At 40.4% G+C, this 24,186-nt stretch overlaps 1 protein-coding gene across 1 annotated transcript in view; it reads right to left on the reverse strand.

Annotated features, from left to right (window-relative positions):
• Window positions 1-15,800: 15,800 nt before the first annotated feature.
• The window catches only part of Fbxw2 (F-box and WD repeat domain containing 2), a 30,852-nt gene continuing 22,466 nt past the window's right edge, over window positions 15,801-24,186 (reverse strand). The window contains exon 8 of the mRNA XM_046451251.1: window positions 15,801-20,690. Within this exon, the coding sequence (XP_046307207.1) occupies window positions 20,402-20,690 (289 nt within the window). The 3' untranslated portion in view covers window positions 15,801-20,401. The remainder of the gene's footprint in view (window positions 20,691-24,186) is intronic.

The raw sequence follows: 24,186 nt of genomic DNA on the forward strand, positions 1-24,186 counted from the left end.
CCATGGGTATGTCCTTCCCCAGCTTTGTCTTTAGCTTCCCCATCTCTAAGATGCAAGGACAGAAGACTGATGATTCCCAGGGCTTTTCCAACCTTCACATTTTGAACAACTGATGCTGGTGGCCTTCTGCTCCTCTAGACAGGGCAGGGATTGAAAAGGAATATCTGTTTGGGGCTGTCTACCAAAGCAAAAAGCCACCATGGTTGGAAGTGACACCTTCCAGAAAGCAAAATCCATGCTGGATGGGAAGCCTATGGCCTATGACCCTATGTCCACATGGTCTGGGTCAAATGCTTCCCATTCTTCCAGCTCCTACCTGGACTCTGGTGTCAAAACCCTCGAATCCAGTCCATTGCATCCCCTTCAACCTTGCGGGGAGAGTCTGAGTAGCGACAGCATTCTAGACACTGTACTTCCGAGGATGTAGTGGGAAAACTCAGATGTAGTTGATACCCTTAAGGGGTCCTGTTTTGAGTTTCCTATGAGCCAAAATCCTATGGTTTTCTCACGTGCTGCTCCAGGGTCCTCCCTATGTCATAGGTTTTTAGAGTTTTTTTTTTAAAGTTGTTGATGGACTTTTATTTTATTCATTTATTTATATACAGTGCTGAGAATCAGACTCAGTGCCTCACACATGTAAGGCAAATGCTCTAATCTCTGAGCCACAACCCCAGCCCTTATACCATAGGTTTTGAATCCCCTGTCCCAGAATAAAAGGAATTCATATGGATGCAGCATTGATTTTTCTCATGTCTTGGGAGTCTCCAGGTTCTCATGTCTTGCAGACTCAGGCCTGCAAGAGACCCCTTTTCATCAAAGTCACGCAACCAAAACCCTTCCTGCTGACACAGAACTCTGTAAACTATAAAGACTTCCATTCATTATTAATCCACAAATTATTCCTTCTGTTATTCATTAAAGTCCTAACCTAGTTTGAACAGGGATAGGACTGCCAGATAAAAATGCAAGATGCCTAGTTAAACTTGAATTTCAGATAAATGATAAATAATTTTAGTATAAGTATGCCCCAAGTATTGCATGGAACATACTTATATTAAAATATCATTCATCATTTATCTGAAGTTCAAATATAACTAGATATCCTGTAATTTTATTCACTAAATTTGGCAACCTTAGACAGGATCAGTTTAACCCATTTTGCAGAATTGAGACTCAAAGAGGTAAAATGATTTATCCAAAATCCTTGAGATTAGGGACTATGTCTGGTCCTTTTTTTTTTTTTTTTAAGTATTCAATTTTTTTTTAAACATGAGAAATATATTCCTTTAAAGCCAGTATATCCATGCTGTTAACAGTGATCTAAAAGATATATGTGTCATGAAAAGTCTATTCCTCTAAGAATCTATACCCTGTTTGTGTTTGTGTGTGGGGAGGGAGAGAGGTACAAAGCATTAAAAAGTTAATAAGTTCAGTTTTAATCTCCACTTGCCAAGTTAGAGCGTTGGAGTTAGTTCAGAGAAGATGCTTGTGAAATGTTTCCTCAAGCACTGGGCATTTTGAGCCTCCCACCCTCACATACTGGGGATTGAACTCAGGGACATTCTACCACTGAGCTGCATCCCCACCCCTTTTTTATTTTTGAGACAGGGTCTCACTAAGTTGCTGAGGCTGGCCTCAAAGTTGCAATCCTCCTGCCTCAGTCTCTTGAACCGCTGGATTACAGATGTGTACTATCACATTGGCTTGAGCCTTTCATTCCTACAGGAACCTACAAGGTGAAAGAAAAAGACCTGGTTCAGGTCAGAGATTGGTTGCAGAATACAGGGTTAGGCTTCTCTATTCTCCCTTCAGGTTGTGCCAAAGATAAATTAAGATGAGTTTCGGGGGAGAATAATAGACTGAAACATCATGAAATGACCATGCGGTATCATGAAAAGACTCCTTGTCATCAGTGCTGCCCAAGGATTCACTGCACTATCACCTAGATATGCAAAATCCCCCTCTTGCCCTCCATATTAAGAGTCTGGTTCCGGGGAGCTGCTAGACACATCTCTTATGATGGACACCTTTGGACACAAGTGTGTGATCTGTCCATAGCTGTGTCATCTGCCCAGTCAGAGCTGTGAATAGACACTCAAACACTCTGAGAAGCCTTGAGCTACTGATGATGGAGGTTAGAGGTCTTGATTCTGTTCCAGGCTATCAACAAAGAAAGATGAGCTGCTGAAGAATAGAACCTAGGCATGAGCCCTTGCAAAAGGCCTGATTTTTTCATGTTTGAGGTTCACTGATAGAATCCTAGATGTTAAAGTCAGAAGAGACAAAGCAACGAGGTCTAACCCAAATATTCTCAGTCTTCCAGAAGAGAAGGAAAGGATATATTTAAGCTCACACAATAACTTGGCAGCAGAACCAGGCCTGGAACTGCTATGAGCCACATTCCTGATGCAGATGATCAACTTTCTGTGCTAAGCAAACAGCAGGTGGGCGGATGTGGTCACCAACCAGTTCTCTGGCGTTTGGGTCCCCAAGCTTTAACCTTGGCACACCATTAACAGCTTAATCCAGTCCGTCACCCTTTTCTCCCTGGAGGCCCTGCAGTCCACAGAACATGGATTAAAAATGAATGGTTCTGAGCCAAACCCCTGACACAGGAGACAAAATGGCCCATAGAGACCATCTGGTCTAGTTCCCTCAGTGATGCAGAATCACCCGTATCTGTGCTGCAGCATCATTCCGGACCACTGACCTCCATGAGCTGGCCGGTGGCAGGCGATGCAGAGGCAGAGAGTGGAGAATGGACCATGGTCACAAAGTGGGGAGCCAGCACAGGAAAGTGGCAACATGACCATTCTGCCTCCTCTGGGCCCCACCCAAAAGTTCTTTTTATATTGAACTAAAGTCTGTCTCTATGAACTTCTTCCCAGTGGGCCCCGCTCAGCTCCTGCAGGCCCACAGACCAAGTCTGCTACTTCTGGAGATTTGGGTAGGAGGTGGCCCAAATCATGCCATAAGCGAAGTTGCTAAGTTAGGCAAGAGTCCCCATCTGCACGCAGCCCGGGCCCACCCTGCCTGGCTCTCAATCGGGAGAGATATATATGTCTCACTTAGGAGGAGGAAGCAAAGGGAAGAAGAGCGAGGGCAGTGCTGCCTGGAATTCTTGGATGAATTCCTCTGTCTGTAGGTGCTGGAACTGTTCTCCATTCTTCAGAGAGCAGAAAGCCTGTTGCTGTTCTCATGAATGTTATATTCTGGTTAGGGAGATGGACAATATATTATGTAAATGTCTGTAAAACAACAATTTCAGGAAAAGACAGAGCTAAGAAGCAAACACAGGCTGATGATAATAGCATAGAAAACCCCACAGAGCAGCATGTCACTTTTACCAGAGTGGCCACTTTTACCAGAAGTTCTCTTGGAAAAGGTGCCCAGAATTGAGAAGCCTGTGAGGAGGAGACAGCCTTGGGAAGGTCAAGGAGAGGGAGCAGTGGAGGGGATGCCTCTAGGACAAAAACAAGCTTGGTATATCCTAGGGGGGAGAAAATAGAATGGGTAGAATCCCTCAAAAGAGAGGAAGCAGAAAAGGAGATAGAATCTGAGAGGAGATCTTGATCTGAGCCACAACCTACTATACTGAACTGAGCTAAAGATTAAATCTGTGAAAAAGGAATCAACTATATGTATTCTTTTTTTTTTTTTTTTTAAGTGCTGGGGATTGAATCTGGGGTGCTTAACCGTTCAGTAACATTCCCAGGTCTTTTTGTGTTTTAAGACAGTGTCTTGCTAAATTGCTTAGGGACTCACTAAACTGCTGAGGCTGGCTTTGAACTTGAGTTCCTCCCATCTCAGCCTTTAGAGCCACTGGGATTACAGCATGCGTCACTGTGCTGGGCTAGATGTATTTTTACTATTTTATAAGTATTACATACCCTGTTAGCAACCAGTTGTACTTTAATTTGGTTAAACAGATGCCAAAAGATTAAATCACGGTGATGCTTCCCCTTTCAGAGTCACAGCAAAGCAGAAACCACAGCATCATTGTGATGATAACTGTGAAGGCCAATCACTGGTATCTGGCTGGGATGGGTTTTCTGGGGCAAATCTACTGGAATCTGCAGCTCAGTTCTCAAACCCAGCAGGAAATGTCCATCCTAAGTCTCTGTCTATACCAGACAACCAGGAGGGCTTGTCTATACCTCCCACCCAGGTGCGCTGTCCTCCTAGACTAGAGAAGGTTTTAGGAGATTTTATGAACTACAGAAGGCCAAGCTCAGAGCTTCACCCACTTCGTGGGCTCCTTCACTTGCTTTCCAGCATCTTCATGATGCTTTGTATCTTCTACCCACAACTAGGTCTATTCTCAGAGTCAGCTTTAGTAAAACACTTCACCTGGGATATAAATAGTACTGTGCCCTCTCCCAGAAGTCCCATATTTTATCAAGAGTCAAAGTTCCGAGTCAAAGGAATGTTATCTAAAATTGCATAATATCTCTGTCATCCAGGTGGGGGAAGTACCTGTTGAGTCAGCAAGTTGAAGCAGAGCCTGCCTGGCTGGTACAGAGCTCCCTCCAGCAGGCCACGCTGCCTAGTTCAGGTAAACATTTATTACACACACCACAGCCCCCCCCCCCCATGCCCAGCCCCATCACAGGCATTGGACTCTTGGGAATTCATTCGAGATTCTAGAACTTGCCCAGCTCTGGATTAACTGCAACTGCACAATTCCTGCAAAGGCAGCTGAGGCCGGGGTGGGGCAGCCCTACATAAACAGACAATCAGAGGATTGGGATATCAGTGGAGAATATTCCCATAGAAAAAAAGTCCAGCCCCTTCCAGCAAATGCTGCCTGGCTCAGCAAAGAGCGCCTTGTCATCTCGCTGGCACTGTTTCCGTGTTCCTTTCCTATTTCAGACCAGAAGTGAATACATGGACAATCTCTGTGAGTTGGTTTTATCTTTTTTCAGGATGACTTAACCTTAAGTAACAGGAACAGGAAAACCTATTCCTGTCTTTTGGCTCCTGAATCCACTTCTGGCAATTTGTCCTAAGGAAATATTTCCAAAGATTATTTTAAAACCGTGTTTTAAAAAGGGTTGATAATATCTATAATAGCACGAAGTGGGAACTATCTAGGTTCCAAGTGACAGGTGGACGAATAAACCCTGGCCTATCTGTTTGAAGGAATAATATGACAAGCTTTTAAATGGCAAATATAAGCTGGGTATAGTGATGCATGCCTCTAATCCCAGCAAATAGGGAGGCTGACAGGAGGATTGCAAGTTTGAGGCCAGCCTCAGCAATTTAGCAAGGCTATAAGCAACTTACCAAGACCCTATCTCAAAATAAAAAAACAAAAGGAGTGGGGATGTGGCCCAGTAATTAGGCACAGTACTATTAGTTTGCTACTAGGTTCAATACCCAGTAGCAAACAATAAAAATAAACAAAATATTGGGGCTGGGGATGTGGCTCAAGTGGTAGCGCGCTCGCCTGGCGTGCGTGCGGCCCGGGTTCGATCCTCAGCACCACATACAAACAAAGATGTTGTGTCCGCCTAAAAAACTAAAATAAATAAATAAATAAATATTTTTTTTTTAAATAATAAAATAAAAAAAAATAAATAAAAAAAATAAAATGGCAAATATGAGGCTCACTGATGTGTGGAAAAGCATATACAAAAGGTATATGAGGAAAATGTTAGAAATCAAAACTGCACAAGCCAATCTATTTCTTTCCCAGAGGCCTGCAGATGAAAACTGACGGAGTTCAACAGATAGTTCAATGAAATTTAAATAAAGCCATGTCTTTTTTTTTTTTCTTGGTAGGTATTTCTGTCTTAAATAATGTAAATAAAATAATCCTTATGAAAATGCTAATTCATATATTGTTCAAAGTAAAATTATTATTCTTTTTCTTTTCTTCAAATAATAATCAATACTGTTAATAACTGCTAATTAATTGTTCAACTCATGGTAGGTGGTTGGGATACAGAAATAATTGTTTGCTGCCTGTGATCTAGGAAAAGTGGAGTCTCCTCTTAACCCAGCCTCTACCTTCCCAGTGTTAACTAGGAACAGCACATGCTCACATCAAAGGATGGAGACCACTACTTCAGTCAGGATGTGTCCTAGACCAGGGGAAACTATCCATCGGGCCCAAGGACCTGTCCTTGTAGAAAACTGTTCTATTCCCCTAAATAAAAGCTGCAAACAAAAATCTACTATAGTAACAAAAAAAATCTACTTATATAGTAGATATAGTAACAAAAAAAATCTACTCTGGTAGTTTAATGATAACAATTATTATTGCCATTAGTGTTGATGCAGGTACTGTGCTAGGCTCACTGGTAAGGATTTTTATAGATATTATCTCCTTTTATCCATGACCTTGAAAGGGAGGCAACATCCCCTGTGAAGGCTTAAGTAATTGAGGCTAAGAAAGTCTGAGGAACTTGTCCCAATGCCACAGATGTAGTCAGTGGGAGATAGGGTTTTCAAAGCAAGAGCTGACAACCAAGCTTGATGTCTCAACTACCTTGCTGCTGTTTCTATGACAGAGATCCTGCTGGAATCCAACAAGCTGGCAATTGAGGCCTCTACTTCAAGGGTCCCTGCTGGCCTTAATATTTCAGGGAAATATCCAGAGAGCTGGTTAGAGTGGGTTGTTGACATTCTCCAGCACAGCCACGAAATTGGCTTTCCCAGCAGTCACACCAATGGGCAGCCAAGGCAGCTCGAAAGCAGACGTGCTCTTGGGGCCTCAGGAAACATCTGCAAGTCCTCCAGAAGGCACAACCTGCCCTTTATCACCACTCTAGGACAGATAGCAGGTCTGTTCCCTCTCCAGGGTAAGGACAAACACACTGCTTGTACTTTCCAGGCTGTGCCAGTGGAATGCCTCTTATTCTTATTAAACTTTTATGACTGGCCACTTGGGAGCAGGCCCCACACTGGGCAGTGGGGTGGCAGTCCTGAAGTCAGAGCCACCACCTGCCTCCTAAGGCTTACAGGGCAACAGTGAAGAAAGAGACAAGTAGCATTTGCAATTCGAAGTGATTGGTGCAAGAAAAGGATGTGGTGCAAGGGGAAAATATGAACTTTGGAGTCAGAAAGACCTGTTGCTTCATGTCCTGGTTGTATGACTCTGGGCAAGTTTCTTAACTTGTCCAGGTTCTTTCTCAATCTGGAAGAAGTGTAAGTAATTATACGTATACTTTTATTGCATAATTACCATGAGAATTTAAAGGAATAAGTACAGTTAAAAAACAGTGATCAGGAGAGGGAGCTCACTAAATGATAACTACTTGTGTTAATATGACTAGTATTATTTTCAAGGCTCCAGTCAGGCATCTATAAATGGTGTTGTTAAGGAGAAACAACAGAAGGGACATATGAGCTGGGTTTTGAGGACAACATAGGAGTTGGTTGAGTGGCTGGTAGACAGGGTCTTCTGTCAGAAAAAAACATCAAGGACAGCTTCATGAAGGAGAATGGAATGTTCAGACCACAGGAGTGGACCACTTAAGGAACTACTGAAACCTTCCCATCAAGTTACAAGTGCCTGGCCTAGGACAAGAGGACTCTCTGAAGTGCACTTTATACTGTCCTCAAATAAAGGACCACAAATGACCTCTCAGTGTAAATTCATAAGCCAGCATCTTTGTTAGCTGTGCTCCTGAAGAAAAGTAGTCTCCATGTCCCAGGCCTGACAATCCACAGGTGCAAACACAGCTGGGAGCTAGATCCACGTGGCTCAAGCCTCAGACTCACCTCCTCTGGATAGGCCTGGGGTTGGTTCCTGTCTTGGCTGAGTAACCTTGATAAGTCACTAGTTTCTCTTATGTCTGTTTTATTATCTGAAAAATGGGAATAATAACAGATCATCTAGAAATCTGTGTGCATTCTCAGCACCTGGTCCATGACAGGTGCTCGCTAATCTCAGAGAAAGTAGCCACTTTCTTGCCTGAACTCACTGAAGAGTGAGGGCAGGTCTGACCTATTCCTGGAAAAGCTCAGTCTCCACCACTAAAGGAAGGAAAAAACAAACAAACAAACAAAAATTCTCACAAAAATGGCATATTATAGACTGAATTCTGCATTTAGCTTTTTCAATGAAAATAAATCACATCAATATAGTTCTTCAGTCTTTTAAATTGAGATATAATTCCCATATCACGAAATTCATCTTTTTAAAGTGTATAATTCAGTGGATTTTTAGTGTATTCATAAGATTGTGCAACCATTACTACTATCAAATTCTAGAATAATTTCATCATCCCAAAAGAAACTACACCCATTAGCAATCATTTCCCAGCCCCATATTGTCTCATCCCCCACCTCCTAAATACTGAAAATATTCTGGCTCTCTGGATTTGCCTACTCTAGACATTACACAAAAAATGGAATCACATTATATGTGGCCTTTTGTGTCTAACTTCTTTCACTTATGCTAAGGTTTCCAAGGTTCATTCATGTTGTAACACATACCAGAATCTCATTCTTTTTATGGCTAAATAATATCCCATTGTGTAGATCTTTAAACCATACTTTGTTTATTCATTCATCAGCTGAGTTGATGGACAATGTGGATTGTTTCTATCTTTTAGCTATTGTGAATAATCCGATTTCTTTTAATGGTTGCACAGTAATGCAATGATTAAATGTAGGACAGTTTACTTAAGTATTTGCTGTTGAAGGATGATTCTGGTTTCGCATTTTTTTGAAAATGCAAAAAACATTGCCACAACAATTGTTTAGATTTCCATAAGAGGTAGTTGAAACTTACCCATTTCCTGAGGAAATTTTCCAATGGAGGCAAAAAGTTACAGACAAAAATAGTAATTACAGCAATTTCCACAGTAACACAAATTGGGAGCTAAAGAGTCCACAATAAGGGCTGGGGTTGTGGCTCAGTGGTGGAGCACTTGCCTGGTATGTGTGAGGCACTGGATTCAATCCTCAGCACCATATATGAAAACATAAAACAAAGGTATTATGTCCATCTACAACTAAAAATATTTTTATTAAAAAAAGAGCCAACAATAAGGTACTCTTTAAATAAATTCTATTGTTTGATGAAATAATGTACAGTTGCTAAAAATGGTTATGGTTATTATGAAGACAATATAGCAGCAAGTAAATTGCTAATGAAAACACACACACACACACACACACACACAAATGCAAAAGAGCCTCCCTTGGGGCTGGGGAGGTGGCTCAGCAGTAGAGCGCTCAACTAGCACATGTGAGGCCCTGGGTTTGATCCTCAGCACCACGTAAAAATAAATAAATAAAATAAAGGTATTGTGTCCAATTACAACTAAAAAATAAATATTAAAAAGGGGGGGCCTCCCTTACCTATGCTGGGTCTAACAGTGAGAAGTGGAGCTGGGAAGCACATCCTCACCTGCTGGCCTTCAGGGGCCTGTTCCTGTCACATCACCATGATGAAGAGAAGCCAGGCTTCCTCGCTAAGGAGCAAGTTGAGGACCACTGCCACCTTATACCTAGTGAGGATACCAGAAGAGGGCTTGCTCAGAGAAGGAAGGAGGTCTCTCCTCCTAAGGGACAAAGGGGAGATAACATCCCTAGATTTTGGAGTTCCCTACCCTTTAGGGCCTCAGAGAGGGATCCCAGAGACACTGGTTTGACAATGATGAGAATCATGGACCCAGGTTATCTTGATGGCTGTGGAAACAGTCGTTCATAAAGGTAATGGATGATCTGTTATGATGGGTACCTCTGAATTTCCTGTGTACTGTGCTGGATCCCTTGCAAATATTCAGTATCTAGGACAAAGGCTGACTCCTCAGAGTGCTACTTGACACTGTACTTTTCAGAGGAGAGACTGCAAAGACATTCAACCAAAGGAATTGTGAGCACATTCAACCTAACCAATCGCGTGAACCAATTTCTAAAAAATGTATGCCTCCTACTGCCATAGTCACATATACTACAATCATTGCCACTGAGAGTACACAATGAAAAGAAAAGAGGACACAAAATGTAGCAATGTTCCAGGACTGTAAAGAACACTCCAATGATGAAAATGTGCTTTCAAAATGTGTACAATGTGTCAAAATGCATTCTACTGTCATGTACAACTAATTAGAACAAATCAAGAAAACAAAAAAAATATATTAATAGGAGAGGGCTGAGGATGGAGCTCAAAACAGAGCATTTGCCTAGCATGCAAAAGGCCTGGGGATCAATTCCTAGTACCTCAAAACAAAACATATATACATGTGTATATATATATATATGAAAGTCAATCCCAAACAGAGCATGTGGCTTGGCAGCTTACTTTCTATTTATGGTTGTGATTTCTGTGTTGCACTTTTGCATCTTGGATCAATTGTAACAAGTTACATTTCTTTCCAAACCTTATAAACAAAAATACTAATAATTTTTGTTAAGAAGTCTATATGAAAGAATATAAAAGACAGCATTCTGTAAAGTACACAATGACTTCCAAGTGCTCTGCCACCAGCCTCCAATCAGCTCCACAAACCATTAAGTGGTGCCACCAAGATGTCCCCGGTGTTGGGAGAAGTATGTATTAGTTAGGGTCATTGGAAGAGACAGACCCTAAAAACTACTGGCCCAAACATGATCAAAATCTATTTCTCTCTCTTCCCAAACTGAACAGCCAGGCCAGGTTGGTGAAGTGACACTGCTATTAACTGTTTTCCTGTTGCTCTGCTATACCTTAGGGGTCATCATTTGCTAAACCAAAGCTAGGTTGCTACTCTTTGGGAAACAGAAAGAGTCAAATCCAAAACAAATCATCTGTCTTTAAGCCTCCCATACTTATCACTACACCCATTAAAAAAAAAAAAAAAAATTCTAAAAACTACTTGCTTCCTGGCAGCTTAGTCAGTGTTGAGGTGGACACAAAACAAAGTGTCTACAAGTCCTGAGAAGACACTTGTATAAAAATAACACACATGTGTACACGTGTATACATGCCACACACACCAAATTTCTTATACTATCAGTAATGTACAACCAGTATTGATAATGAAATATCCACTGGGATAATACCCATATGGATAGAGGCAGGATTTGAGCACTTCATTTACTCTTTCAAAAAATACTTGTTAGACGGGCTGGGGTTGTGGCTCAGTGGTAGAGTGCTTGCTTTGCACATATGAGGCACTGGGTTTGATCTTCAATACCACATAAAAATAAATAAACAAAATAAAGATATTGTGTCCATGTATAACTAAAAAAATATGAAAATATATATATATTTGTTAGAGCCAGATGTGATGGCACACGCTTATAATCCCAGCAACTTGGGAGGCTAAGGCAGGAAGATCACAAGTTCAAAGCCAGTCTCAGCAAATCAATGAGGCCCTAAGAAACTCAGTGAGACTCTGTCTCTAATAAAATATAAAAAAGGTTGTGGATGTGACTTTGTGGTTAAGTGACCCTGGGTTCAATCCCTGGTACCAAAAATATATATAATCTGTTGAGCACCTAATATACCTCATTTTTTTAAACACTAGATCTTGGAAACCAGTGGTGAAGCTATGCTTCTTGTTCTTATGGTGTTTAAGTTTCTAAATTCTTTTAATGTTTGTTGAACATCTACTACACATTTTCAAAGACCTTTGTCTATTATACAACATTAACCACCCACTTCCTGAGTTACAGTCTGTTAAGCACTGTAACTATTTCTAATCTCAACAACCCTATGAGGTAGATATCATTAACCCCATTTAACAAACGAGAGAACTGAGAATAACAGATATTAAGTGGATGTCCCAAGGTTACAGACAGAAAGAGGCAGAGCTCTGTTCTGACAAGTCTCACCACCTGAACATAGATTCCTGTTCCAGTGCTGTAGCCTCACCCTGCAGCATCCACTATCAGAGCCTAAGACCTAAGACTCAATGGATCTGTTTAGATGGAGCCCAGGAATATAACTCATACCCTATGCTAAATGGCAGGACCCACTGCCATAACCCTACAGTTCCACCTCTAAGAACATTCCAGGCCCCAGGGTAAACACACCAATCCTCAGGTTCCTCTAGGGGGCAGCACAAGCCAATATTTCTAAAGAACCTGTACAAGGTCAAAGAATAGTATCACTGATGACCTTCATTCATTTACTGAACCAACAGTGAGAGCTTGCCAGGCGTTAAGTACTGGGCTGGACACTGGTGGATGATTCCTGTAACTTTTCTGCTACTTACAAACTAGGAAAGCTGCTTTATAGCAATGTGGTAGATTGAAAAGCTGGGCCATAATATTTTACAGCTTCTCCTATTAAAAGGTAGAAATCTTGATTCTGGAATGTTGTCTTGGCTTGCTTTGACCCAGAGGACATGATAGAAGGGATGAGTTCCAGATACTTGACTGCAAGGCCCTGCTATGTCTACATTTGTTATCTTGGAAGGTGCCTGTCACTGAGTAGAGAGCCCAGGTTTAAAAACCAGAGGGGTGCTGGGGATATAGCTCAGTTGGTAGAGTGCTTGCCTTGCATGCACAAGGCCCTGAGTTCAATCCCCAGCACCACATACACACAAAAAAATAATTGGCAAAACTTACTGTATGTTAATTGTACCTCAATAAAATTGACACAAAAATTGTCACTATACATCTAAAAAGAAAGAAAAAACAGAGGTACCCTGTGGTTCCCATAAAAGCCCTGGATATGTGGATGAGAAATTCAAATAAGCACGCATTAAAAAAAAAGCACACATTCACATGTTAAAGAAATGTCCATTAGCCAGATGTGATGGCACACATTTGTAATTCCAGCTACTCAGGAGGCCGAGGCAGGAGAATCACAAATTCAAGGTAAGCCTGAGTAACTTAATGAGATCCTGTCTCAAAATAAAATGGAAACAGAATGGAGATGTAGCTCAGTGGTAGAGTGCCCTAGGCTCAAAAAAAAAAAAGTAAAATTACCACTCAGAACTAATGTTGTAAAAACATAACACTGATCCAGCATTGTGGCAACATACATCAATTTCTCACTTGGAAAGCTACAGGCTAAACATAAAGCAAAGGCCAGAGTGTCCCTTCCTTCACAAAGAGGTTTCCTGGGCACCAGAAATGTTTTTTTTTTTTTCCTTGAATTGGGCAGTGGATAGACAGATGTTCACTTTGTACCTATTTGATAAAACTACTTTATTCACTCACCTATCTGTAACATAAATTTTTTTTCCTTTGCTTTTATCAACAAATCTACTGGAAACTTGTTCTAACAAAATACAAAGAAATTTTTGCTACAGCAAAACCGGAAACTACCTAATTATCCACCAAAACAGGAATAGTTAAACAAATTACAGTACTAAAAGAACATATTGCTAAGTAGTATGTAACTGTAAAGACTTAAAGCACATTTTTGACAGCATACTACAAAACAATGATGTGCAGTAATATAAATCTACACATGTGCATTAAGATTAAAAAAGATAGTATTAAAAATTGTAATGATCACTTGTACATTGCTGGTGGGACTGCAAATTGGTGCAGCCAATTTGGAAAGCAGTATGGAGATTTCTTGGAAAGCTGGGAATGGAACCACCATTTGACCCAGCTATTCCCCTTCTCGGTCTATTCCCTAAAGACCTAAAAAGAGCATGCTACAGGGACACTGCTACATCGATGTTCATAGCAGCACAATTCACAATAGCAAGACTGTGGAACCAACCTAGATGCCCTTCAATAGATGAATGGATAAAAAAAAATGTGGCATTTATACACAATGGAGTATTACTCTGCATTAAAAAATGACAAAATTATAGAATTTACAGGGAAATGGATGGCATTAGAGCAGATTATGCTAAGTGAAGCTAGCCAATCCCTAAAAAACAAATGCCAAATGTCTTCTTTGATATAAGGAGAGTAACTAAGAACAGAGTAGGGACGAAGAGCAGGAGAAGAAGATTAACATTAAACAGGGATGAGAGGTGGGAGGGAAAGGGAGAGAGAAGGGAAATTGCATGGAAATGGAAGGAGACCCTCAGGGTTATACAAAAGTACATACAAGAGGAAGTGAGGGGAAAGGGAAAAATAATACAAGGGGGAGAAATGAATGACAGTAGAGGGGGTAGAGAGAGAAGAGGGGAGGGGAGGGGAGGGGAGGGGGGATAGTAGAGGATAGGAAAGGCAGCAGAATACAACAGACACTAGTATGGCAACATGTAAATCAATGGATGTGTAACTGATGTGATTCTGCAATCTGTATACGGGGTAAAAATGGGAGTTCATAACCCACTTTAATCAAAGTGTGAAATATGATATGTCAAGAACTATGTAATGTTTTGAACAACCAACAATAAAAAATTAAAAAAAAATTGTAATGATGAAGCAGCTATTAGATTATCTTTACCACAAAGAGAAGAGAGAACATGTGGTTAAAACATTAAGGACAGGAACATCCCACTGGCAAGGATTATTCATGTTTAATCACAGCATGAGAAAATACTCTGTCCAACTACACACAGTATGCTTTGGACATTGACTGGATGAGGCAGAACAAGGAAGTCTGGGAGAACAGGAGTCGTGTGGAATTGGTCTTTCATTTTGCTTGTGACATTTTATTCTGAATTTCCAATGTCTTGAGAATCCCATAAATTTAGTTCACATTTATCACTTAAAATTATTATTAAACTATCAACAACTTATTGGGCATTATAGAGTCCCTACTATCAATCTTAAAATGTTTTTGGACAGACAGCATATTCACCTAAATTTTGAAAACTTAACGGATCAAGAGTGAAAAGTTCAGTTTGTCAAGTATGAATGGTACCATAAGATTCACTGCCAAATGAACTGCACAACTAATTACCCTAGACAATAATGTTTGGTCAGGTGGTCAGCAGATACTTTGAAGACAGTGAGAGCCAATGGGACTCTAAGACCTGGGCCTAGGACTGGTGGGAAGTAACATGGAGAACTTCCCAGTAGGAAGGGGAGAATAAGGTCCAAAGTACAAGAGCAAGGAAATCCAGAGAGCAAGTACTGTTTTCAGGAAGAGATTAGCTGGGCTCCCATTAAGCTAGGTTAAGGAATCTAGACATGTCCTGCTGGTAATCACAGCCCTGTGCTCAGAGGAATGTTTGGGGAGAACCTTGCAAGCAGATCATAAGGCAACTTCAAAGGTGCACATGGGTGGTGAAGGGGAAGGCAGCCATCTAGGTTTCAAGAGACTTACTGTGGGGAAGAAATAGAAAAGAAGGCAGGAAAACTCCAGGTCTGTGGAAGCTGAAATTCAGGACTTCAAAATCACTACCCCATTACTCCTCTAGACAATTACTTTCCCATGCCTTAGTTTTCTTATCAACAGAACAGAAATAACAATCTGTCCTATAATGAAGCTGTTGGAGATCAAAGGTTCAGAACCATGCTAAGCAAATGACAGGGAGCCCTATATATTAAGAATAAACCCACCTTAGAACATGCTGGGTAGAAGAGGGCAAAAGGAGAAAAGCTCAAGGTCTAAAACCTGCAAAATGGTAGTTTTCCCTCCATTTGCATCAATTTGTGAAGGGTGCCAAAATTCCTCCTTGAAATTTTGCTTTTAAATTTACTCTTTTTCCCTCTTGCATCTCCTTGAGAAACTGCTATATTGTTGAGCTTATTATACTCTACAACATGCAGGAAAAAGGAGAACAGAGTCTCTTTAGGTCACAGGATGCACATTTTAAACTTTTTTTTTTGCCTTTTGGGGATGGTCAAACTCACAGCCTCTCTCACGATAGCCAAGTATTCTACAACTAAGCCCAAACACACTCACTGTGAACTAGTGGAAGGGGGGGGTGGGGTGGAGTCCAAATTGGTTGGAAAAAAAACAAAACAAGAAAAAGTCTTAACTACAGAACAAGTGTGTAAAGAAATGCAGCTTTATTACTTTCAAGTACAAACAATAACTTGGGCTTGGATAACCAAATGTTGCCTAATTGAGGAAATCTGCTTTCACGTATAGATATAAATGATTTATAGTTAGCACAATCACTCATGGGTAAAAGAATGATTCTATGATGCATGAAAATAACTTCTCATCTTATTTCACAAATCACTCCACTATTTGCTTAAGCAACCTCTTCTTACCCCCACCCCACACAGTTAAAATATAAACTTCACTTCATTCCCTCTAGATCACAACATACATCAGAAATTAGTGAGATGCAAGTTGCTCTAAGTGTTGGATTGTGAGCACTCTCATTAAGAGTACTGCATCTCAATTAGTGAAATACATCTGTCTGTTCACTATGTGAGTATAAGGACACCAAAACATTTGTCTTCTGAATTATTTCCTGGGTTTGAATATGAAAAAAGATTTTTATTTGGACATATTCATGAGTAAAAGTAGCTGGAATCCATATGCTGCAATAATTAAGTTTATGCTGGCCAGGGCTGAAATACTAACAAAGCAACTGAACTGGCTCTGGGGAAGACTGGAAACACACTGAAACCACTTGACAGCAAAACGCCTTTTTGCACTGGGCATGATCATTTAGCCTGGTGAGGCTGATAGGAATGGTGCAAAGACTATCCAGAAATGCACTAAAGTATTTATTCTGGAAAGATTACACTCTCCTAGTACAGGCACAGGAAGCCTCTGTTCAGAGACACTGCCAAAGATGGCCAGTAAGCATTTTTTCAAGGTTAACGTATTCTTCTCATCAGATACTCTGTGACTGTGTAATTCTCAACAGTGTCTCAGTTGTCCCAATCATTTTGGCGAAAGCAGCAGCATAAACAGGTAGGGAAGCTGTGTCAAGGGGACAGACCTAAAGAGCTTCTCTCCTACCCTTACAACTCTGTGTCCCTAAAGGCAAAGAGATCAGTGTGCCCTACCCAAGATTGCATCTGTGAGTAGCAATCAGATTCTCTCACTTTCCTGCAGAAAAAGGCAAGTGGCTCATACACCAAGGCCTAGAGGAAGAGGCACAGAAAACTGTAAGAGTGATGGTGGGAAGATTCATCCCAGGCTTCCAAGGAACCAGGACACACAATCACACCTTCAGTGAGTCAGCTGGCTTTGGCCTAAAGCAATACCGGCCATCCAGGCTCCACCATCCTTAGCTGCTTCTGTAAGGTCAAAATGCCTAACCTAAATGATATAATTTCTTCATGTGTAAAATAATACTGTTTCCAAAAGTATTTTCTTTCCTCCTTATTTTACAAAAGCATACTAGTAAGCAACCTCCTGTTAGCAATACCAGAATGAAAATATAATCTTCAAACTTTACCAATCATTTCAATTGCCAGAATGGAAGAATTTTCAAACTATGAAAAATTAAGTCCAGTCCTCAGATTTCAATAGTAATGCTCCCCATGTCTCATTTTTGAAAACCTATACAAATACATGTATCTTCCTTTGGAACTTTCTCAACCTCCAGTCCTTCCACTGGAGGGTCTTTCTTCCTATTTCTCTAATAGGTCTAAAGGGTCAGGTTAGGGTCGTATTTTACAATACTTATCACTTCAAATAATAGAGTCAGAGGAAACTACCTTTCAGTGAAGTGGGAACAAAGTCTACTAACCACCTCACACCCACTCAGCTCTCCAGCATTCTGTCCTCCTTTGGAGACTGAAGTTGCTGTACCCTCTATGAACCTGAGAGAAGAGATGCCCCTTGCTTCTGCCATGCCAGTGTCACCCAAGAAATTCAATCATCATAAAAAAAGGATGGGGCTATAACTTAAAATTTTTCAGAAATTAAAATATTCACAGATGAGGCCAAGGTCATTTCCTTGCCTCTAGGCTAAAAAAGCGGAAGTCACTATGCGCAAAAGACAAAAGAAAGGAGACTAAGGAAGTACAGCTTAGCTTTAGTTATTCCCTGCCTGTTCCTTTCTCTGACTATGCCTTGCTTTATTTTGTAAAAAGGATGAGTTACCTTCCATTTTCTTTTTCTTTTTTTTTGAGACAGGGTCTCACTAAGTTGCCCAGGTTGGCCTTAAATTTGTGAACCTCCTACCTCAGCTTCCCAGGTCCCCGAGATTATTGGCATCCACCACTATGCCCAGCTTACCATTCACTTTTTACAAAAGCTGGCAATCATATGCATAGATTCAGCATCTATAAAGCAATTAAGTAAAATGCTCAAGTGAAAGAAAGGCCTGTGCGGGGAAGAATCAAAGTTGGACTTCAACTACTGCTGTCAAAATTGAGCAGCGCCACCTTGACAATAACTTCCATTCCACTAAAGACTGAAAAGGGACACAGAGTGAAGTTTCACACCAGTCGTTTTTAATAAAACTTTTCTCACAAATGAAGCTATTGGATGAATCTGAAAATGAGGTGGAGGGTAGTGATGGTCATTAGACCAGTAATCTCAATTATTTATTCAGGCTGGTTGGAAATGAAAAAGTGATTCACCCTTATTGTCCAAAGTCTCCATGGGCTTCTGCAAAAGATTCCAGCTACAATTCTGGTTCCATTTCTAGGACAAAGCAGAGTTTGTACACAGAACTCAAATGTGACATGGATTAAACATGGATATTACTCTTTTGCCTAATCCCCTTGGTGTTTCAACATGGTCACTGACACTAAACCAGTCCTTGAAATCAACTATGAGTCTCTACTAACTACACAACATTCTGAAGTCCACTGTCTTGATCTATGCTAATGCAGACTGGGGAAGAAATGGGTTCCCAATCTATATATTTGCATTCTCAGATCTGCCAGCAACCCTTTTCTCCAGCTGGCAAATGATATGCTCTATGTGGGAGGTAGCAAGAAGGAATAAGCCATATTGCTAGGCAGAGGCTTTAAATGAGGTTCCAATTCTTATGTTCATCTTCAAACTATCATCCTGTCAGGTCTGCAAAAGAAATATACCACCCCCTCACTCTCCTAGTAACACAGGGAAACACTTCCACTGCTGCTCCCTCTACTTTCTCTCTAATGCTTATGACAATTATGTTACAACATTTCCACTGATGAACCACAAAATTACCTAACTTTAGAGAGGGTGGAGAACACACGCTGGCAGCTCATAGACATGTTTTGTTTAGAATACCTTATCTTAAATTATCTTCAATCAGCTGCCAATATTTTAAAAATCAGAGGACTTCTAGATTTGAAATCTAGATTTCTAGTTCTTACAAACAAAAAACCCCAGACCTGTCAACACTTAGTTTATTTCAGCTAATGACAAAACAGTAAGAGCTGAGTAAGAGCCCTAAGATGTACTCTCCAGAGTTCTGCACAATCCTCCCTAGAACATTCTATTCACTTATGTTACCTACGACTCCCTCAGGCATTTGAGACTCCCTCAGGTTTTGTTTAATTTAGGACAATTGCTTTACTTTAAAGATGATGAAGGTGTGGAAAGGAAAGTTAATCTGCCTGAGGCCAAAGTTCCAGTTAGAGGCAAAGGAAGAAACCAAGTCAGATTCAGACATCTTTCCTTCCCAGTTAGAAGACTGCCTCCCTACAGAATCCAGACTCCAATCATCATCAAATCCACCAATTACTTAGTTTTCTAAGTGGAAACTCATATTTTCTACATTCACCTTTTACTCATCCTTTTCATATGATCAATTTCCTTAATAACTTATCTCCAACATGACGAGAACAATAAATCAGAGATCAGATGAAACTGCAATATCAACTTCTGCACACTCCAGTGGATGCAGGACTGGAAGGAATCTTAGCTGAACACGTGGTTGCACAGACAAGGAAACTAGAGACCAGAGAAGTGTTGCCTGACACTGCAGAGCTCCTATGTAACACTCAGTCACCATTCAGTGACTCCATGTCACTTGTGCTATCACCAAGGCAGGTGGGAGGAGACCAGTTTTTTCCACAGGGAATATAAACTACAGAGCTCCCTCACATGTTAACCATGGCCAACCTTGACTCTGCCAAGAACTAGGGTTTAGAATGAGTTGTGAACAATCAATTTATAGAATTAGATTTGCACTGGAAGACAGACTTTCTGTAGAACTCGTATTTGATGGAAAATTTGTGTCACAGGACTCATTGGTCTTTTTAACACTGGCTCTTATAAAAAGCTAAGCCCCATATGAGAGAAGTTGCTATAACAGCATCATAGCACCTTTGCTTCAACTTCAAAAGAAAAAAAGGCTATGGTAAGAAGCTTTAATAACAGACTGAATGTGATTTTTATAGGCAACCAATTAGCAAATTAATGAACCATTTCACTTTCTTAAAACCAATATTCCACTCAAGAAAGATGAACCCAAAAAGCATCCTCTTATCCTGACCAACATAACTAAGTACAAATGAAGTCAATGGTGTACCCTATTAGCATGCTGCACTGTATGTCAATAAAACAAACCCTCCCCCACCCTGAGCCCTGGCCCCTGGCAAACATAGATAAATGATTGTGCACTGCGTGATGATACCATTAGGTGAGAACTTTGGTTCATGCAGTCGGCTGCCACAGAGGTTGCACTCAAAACCTGCAGCCCCGGCACCCAAAGTCAATCAGTGGTGGTGGTTTGTGGCATCAGCCGTGCTCCTTCCACAACACCAGGTGAATACTGTGGTCAGGCATGCTGGTAGCAAAGACCAAGCCTGTGTCATTGTGCCCATCCAGTCCATTCAGCCAGGATGCTTCGCCTGCCAGGAAGCTCGAACCTCTCTTTGATTTCCTGTACTCTGGCAAAGGCCAACGGCTAATCAGGCTCTCTGTCCGCAAGTCCATGATGTACAAGTAGCGGTTGTCAAACAGCAGGGCAAAGACATCTCCAAAGCCAAGCAAGGCCAAGTTTGCTATCTCAGGAATCTTGATGACCCTACAAGGATGAAAGGGATCATGAAGCAGAAGGTAACTTTGCTTCTGTTTATGTCACTGAAATCTTTTCTGGAGACATTTAAAACCAGCATAAAATTCAAGTAAATTTAGAATTAAATGAAAGTATCTGATAAAAAGAAAAATATGAAGCCAGACACAGTGGTGCACCCCTGTAATCCCAACAACTAAGGAGGCAGCAGGAGAACTGCAAGTTCAAGGCCAACCCCAGCAATCCCTAAGCAACTTAGCGAGCCCCTGACTCAAAAAATAAAAAGAGGCCTGGGAATGCAGCTCTATGTGTTTTCAGTTTAACTAACATGTAAGAAAGTAGTGTTTGATCAAAGTTTATAAAAGCACAAAACATCCATCCAAGCTACAAAAGATCTTACATTATCTAAGTTAACATCCTCATTTATATTTATAAACACACACACGTTGCAGAAGGGTCACATTAACTTTATTTATTTATTTTTATGTGGTGCTGAGGATAGAACTACCTCACACGTGCTACGCAAGAGCTCTACCACTGAGCCACAACCCCAGCTCCAACATTCTTATTTTTAAAATATGAAAACTAAAGCCCAGACAAGGTACACCCTTTGGCTAAAGATTCACAACTTGTCAGTTACCAGTTAGAACTAGACAAGAGTCAACTCCTACCATTAGGTAAAAAGACTTTTTCATAAAGTCCTAAATAATAGATTCTGTAATACAGAACAAGCCTAAAGCCAAGTGACTATAGATCTACTCTGCTCACCAGGCAGCAAACAAGTGGGTTTCCTTCTAAGAATAAAGGCTAAAAAGTTGTTAGAGCAACCTGGGCAATCTGTGAGGCAGCCCCAACTTTTGCACACTGGTAGTTTCTAAAATGTCAAAGGCACAAAATGGGAGAGATCTAATTAAGCATCAACATAAATGAAGAAGAGAAAAAAAAATAGTTTCTGTAATTTGCACCCTTAGTGGGAGCAAAATGTTGATAAGAAAGTTAATGTCTTCCTTCTTTGGAGGCACTAGAAAAAAAGTTATAAGATATGGGGCATATAACCAGTCTTCTATAATATGGTTGGGCTCCTGGGGGAGGGAAATTCAGCTTATGTGTTAACAAGGACACTATTAAACCAGTGTATGTCCAAGAGTCCAGCCAGAATTGGGAGGGCTGGTAACCAGAACAAGTAAGGAACACCTGAAGGACATTAGCTGAGAATGGAGAAAAAGAATGGGGCAGGGACATCATTACCTCTAAACAGCAGAGGATGTGTATAAGAGAAAGGCCAAACATTACAAGGTCTAGAAGACGAACTAGGATCAAAAGAAAAAGTCACAAAGCAAATTTCATTTTGATATTAGGAAGGAAGGAGACTTTATGTTTTATCTAGCATTTACCAAGTACCCGACACAATTAACATGTTATCACAGTCCTCACACAATGTGGTGAGGTAAAGGTTTATCCTCATTTTACACACAGCTAATATGATGCAGACCTAGCATTTCAGCCCAGATCTGTCTTGACTCCAGAACCTACCTTCTTTTTTCTACATACAGCACCTTTCTATGAGGAGAGCACTGAGCATCTCCAATCAATGTGTACAACACCTGAATGAATGGATAAGGGCACAAATGAATGATTTCAACTGAATAGATGTGTTTTTAGTGTCAGACATGCTGAATAATAACTGGGTCCCTGAGAAAAGATGAGTAAATTGTGTTCGTCCCTTGGAACAGGGAAGGCACAACATATATAACTGTGAATATAAGACCATGCTCAACACAAACACCACACTGTATATAATGGAAACATCAAGAAATTCTATCTTAAATATTATTCTACCTTTTATCAGATGGCCTTGGAAGAGCATTATTTCTTTCCTGAATAAGTGGAATTGGGTATTTCATATGGAAGACAATATTAAAGGACTCTCAATTTTACAAATTCTGTCACAAGCCAAATGTTTTCTTACAAACTAATAATCTTTTATTTTAAAAAATTCTGCAATAGTAATAATATCTATAGGGACAACACTTCTATGAAACTAAGAAAACTGTTAAGTACTGCTGGTCCTCTGCTTGAAAAGCAGATCAGAAAATAAGCTCACCTTCTTAGACTGAAAACAGAAGAAACTCCTACTAAAACAGAACTATTTAGATGCCTACATTTAAGAATAGCATTCATCCAAAGTCAATCACTAAACAATCCCTATGGTGCAAGCCTTTATAAACAGGCTATAGGATGAAGACGGATCCCAGGGAAAGGAGGGAACTCGGATTAACTTCAAATAAAGGGGAAATAGAGCTTCCAATTAATGTTCTTCAGATGAAATATAATCACAGTAACTCATTCATCATTCTCTACCTGGTGATTATGTTCATTCACTCACAAATATTTACTGAGACTCTAAAGTATACTAGCTGCTATTAGAAGTAGGATTAAGTTGTTAAAAAAAAAAAAAAGGGCAAAGTTCTTTACACACACACAAACTGTGCAAAACTGAATTTATTAGCCAAACCTGCTTCTCCGTTTCCTCGCTCACTCATTCACCCAAGTAAGTGCTCAAGCTAGGAAACATGGCAACCACCTAACTCTCCACCTTACTCAAATCAGAGATTCAATCACCAAGCTTTATTGATTTTACCTGCTGAATTTTTCTCTAATGTATTCATTACTACCTCTATTACCACAGTTCCAGTCTAAGACACCATCTTAGCTTATAGTATTGCCAATAGCTTTCTATTGATTGCTCCCCAAGAGTAAATCGCTTAACTCCTTTCAGTAAGTTCTCTTCACAATGAAGTCTGATTTTGTTACCACCTTGCTTAAATCTTTAAACTCTCTGATGACTCCCTACCATCCTCCTATCTGCAGTCACACTGGTGAATTCCTCAAACAGACTGGTTTTTCAGTCTGCAACACTCCTCACAACAGACCCAACAGGCACATATCCTTTAGGGCTCAGTTCAAACATCTCTTCTTCAAGGGAATTACCCTGTATTAAGTTCCTTCTATTCCAATCATTTAAAAATTGTATTTAGCTTTGTGTGCGTACACACCCAGAGCAGGGGTTTGTGCGCGTGGGCTGTGTGCAAGATAAGACAAGCAAGCCCTCTACCACTAAACTACCCCAGCTCCTATAGTTTGCGACTGAATGTTAGTCTTCCTTCTTACTAATCAGTAATTTCCATGAATTTGTTAAGTATTTCTTCTGCTTCCCAGTGCACATCAAAATGTGTGATACATAGGCAGTTGCTCAATAAATACTTGCTAATGAATAAAACAATGGTACAATGAACATAAATATAAACTGCTACAAAAGAGATCCAAAGGAAGCTGGGGAAAATAGCTAGAAACTCTGGTAAGGCCTACTACATCATTAATGTAAAGAAAAGTATAACTGGAAACATGGAAATCCAGGGGGGCTATAGAGAGAGGGCTTAACAAAAAAGATAAGCTGATTCCAAAGACTGAAACAAATATGTTGCAGAAATAGAACACAGGTCATGAT

Source organism: Marmota monax, unplaced genomic scaffold (assembly GCF_021218885.2).
Source record: "Marmota monax isolate L192 unplaced genomic scaffold, Marmota_monax_Labrador192_F-V1.1 WCK01_AAM20220418_F8-fsc00020, whole genome shotgun sequence".
In the NCBI taxonomy this organism is placed as follows: domain Eukaryota; kingdom Metazoa; phylum Chordata; class Mammalia; order Rodentia; family Sciuridae; genus Marmota; species Marmota monax.